At 46.4% G+C, this 1842-nt stretch overlaps 1 protein-coding gene across 1 annotated transcript; it reads right to left on the bottom strand.

Annotated features, from left to right (window-relative positions):
• Positions 1 to 785: 785 nt before the first annotated feature.
• LOC138366378 (uncharacterized) lies at positions 786 to 1601 on the bottom strand. The gene has a single exon (XM_069327418.1). The coding sequence runs from the start codon at positions 1599 to 1601 to the stop codon at positions 786 to 788; it is 816 nt and encodes a 271-aa protein (XP_069183519.1).
• Between the last annotated feature and the right edge of the window lie 241 nt (positions 1602 to 1842).

Below are 1842 nucleotides of genomic sequence, written 5' to 3'. Positions count from 1 at the left end.
GCTGGCAGTGAGCTCCTCACATATTTCTTTATCATTTCCTGTATACTGGCCTGCCCTTGTTCGTGACCCGGTCACTTGGACGGAACACCACGAGTGGAGCTCTCAGCCTGTAGCTACACTTAGGTAGTTACACTTAGGTAATAACTTGGTCATTCAGTCAGCTTCCTTCTTATATGGCTGTTGGAGTTTCAATTGTTTCTTTGTATTGGAAGTAATATTATTTTCGTAGGTTTTACCGCCAATTTTCTTATATATATGTAGTCATTCCTGGCCCTGCTGCATCTATTGCGGTTCTCCTGTCCTTTGTCTTCTGTATTTCCTCCACTCCCGTCTGCTTTTCAACCCATTCTCCTGTTTAGACAGTAGTTTTTGTAACTATGAGCACTATAGTACAAAGACTGACGTTCTAAGAAACTTGATAGTAGAAATTTGTTCTGTTCACTTTATAGAGTCCGCAAAAAATTAAACTAAAAAACAAACTTATATATTCCTAGGCCTAGTATAGCACACATATGTACTATATTAGGCCTCAGTGTGCATTAGGCCTAGGAATGCTAGGTTAGATTATTTTAGTTTGTCTTTGCAACATAAGTAGAAAATCGCTATCCGGTTTGTCCAAACTCAATAGTACCGGTTTCTACTTTCTAACTGCGTTGTACGTCGGAATATGTACTATGGTCCTCATCCTTCTTATAAGTACTACCAAAACAGGAGGATGGTCTGTCCTTTTTAGTATTTGCTTCCTGCTTCACTGTCTATGGAACCTCAGGTTATTATTTGCTCTGCTACTGTTCTCTCTTAATGTGGCACGAGTCTCTCTCTTCTGCCACTTTACACTTCAGTTTGACTTTGTCCATCAGTTGCTGGAGCGTCTTCCCTCTAAGTTGCTGCCCCAAGTGCACACTTGCCAGGTGCTCTCTTGCTCTCATGTGCTGCTCTCTGTAAGAGTCGCCTCTGCCTCTTACTCTCATGTGCTGCCCTCTGTAAGAGTCGCCTCTGTCTCTTACTCTCATGTGCTGCCCTCTGTAAGAGTCGCCTCTGTCTCTTACTCTCATGTGCTGCTCTCTGTAAGAGTCGCCTCTGCCTCTTACTCTCATGTGCTGCTCTCTGTAAGAGTCGCCTCTGCCTCTTGCTCTCATGTGCTGCTCTCTGTAAGAGTCGCCTCTGTCTCTTACTCTCATGTGCTGCTCTCTGTAAGAGTCGCCTCTGCCTCTTGCTCTCATGTGCTGCTCTCTGTAAGAGTCGCCTCTGTCTCTTACTCTCATGTGCTGCTCTCTGTAAGAGTCACCTCTGCCTCTTGCTCTCATGTGCTGCCCTCTGTAAGAGTCGCCTCTGCCTCTTGCTCTCATGTGCTGCCCTCTGTAAGAGTCGCCTCTGTCTCTTACTCTCATGTGCTGCTCTCTGTAAGAGTCGCCTCTGCCTCTTACTCTCATGTGCTGCTCTCTGTAAGAGTCGCCTCTGCCTCTTGCTCTCATGTGCTGCTCTCTGTAAGAGTCGCCTCTGTCTCTTGCTCTCATGTGCTGCTCTCTGTAAGAGTCGCCTCTGTCTCTTACTCTCATGTGCTGCTCTCTGTAAGAGTCACCTCTGCCTCTTGCTCTCATGTGCTGCTCTCTGTAAGAGTCGCCTTGTGTAAGAGTCGTCGTAAGAGCAGTCTTGTGTACACTGCTGTAAGTTGGATCATACAGCCCAATACCGGGACACAATGATCACTGGCTCTTAGTGGTAGTTGGTGCTTCAACTTCTTGATGTCTTCCTCAGTCTGGGTGAAGATCACCTCCACCAGTATCTCCTTCCTCAGTCTGGGTGAAGATCACCTCCACCAGTATCTCCTTCCTCAGTCTG

The sequence above is a fragment of the Procambarus clarkii genome, chromosome 19, assembly GCF_040958095.1.
Source record: "Procambarus clarkii isolate CNS0578487 chromosome 19, FALCON_Pclarkii_2.0, whole genome shotgun sequence".
Taxonomy (NCBI): domain Eukaryota; kingdom Metazoa; phylum Arthropoda; class Malacostraca; order Decapoda; family Cambaridae; genus Procambarus; species Procambarus clarkii.
The sequence above is the reverse complement of the archived record's forward strand: the minus strand, read 5'-3'. Positions and strand labels throughout refer to the sequence as shown.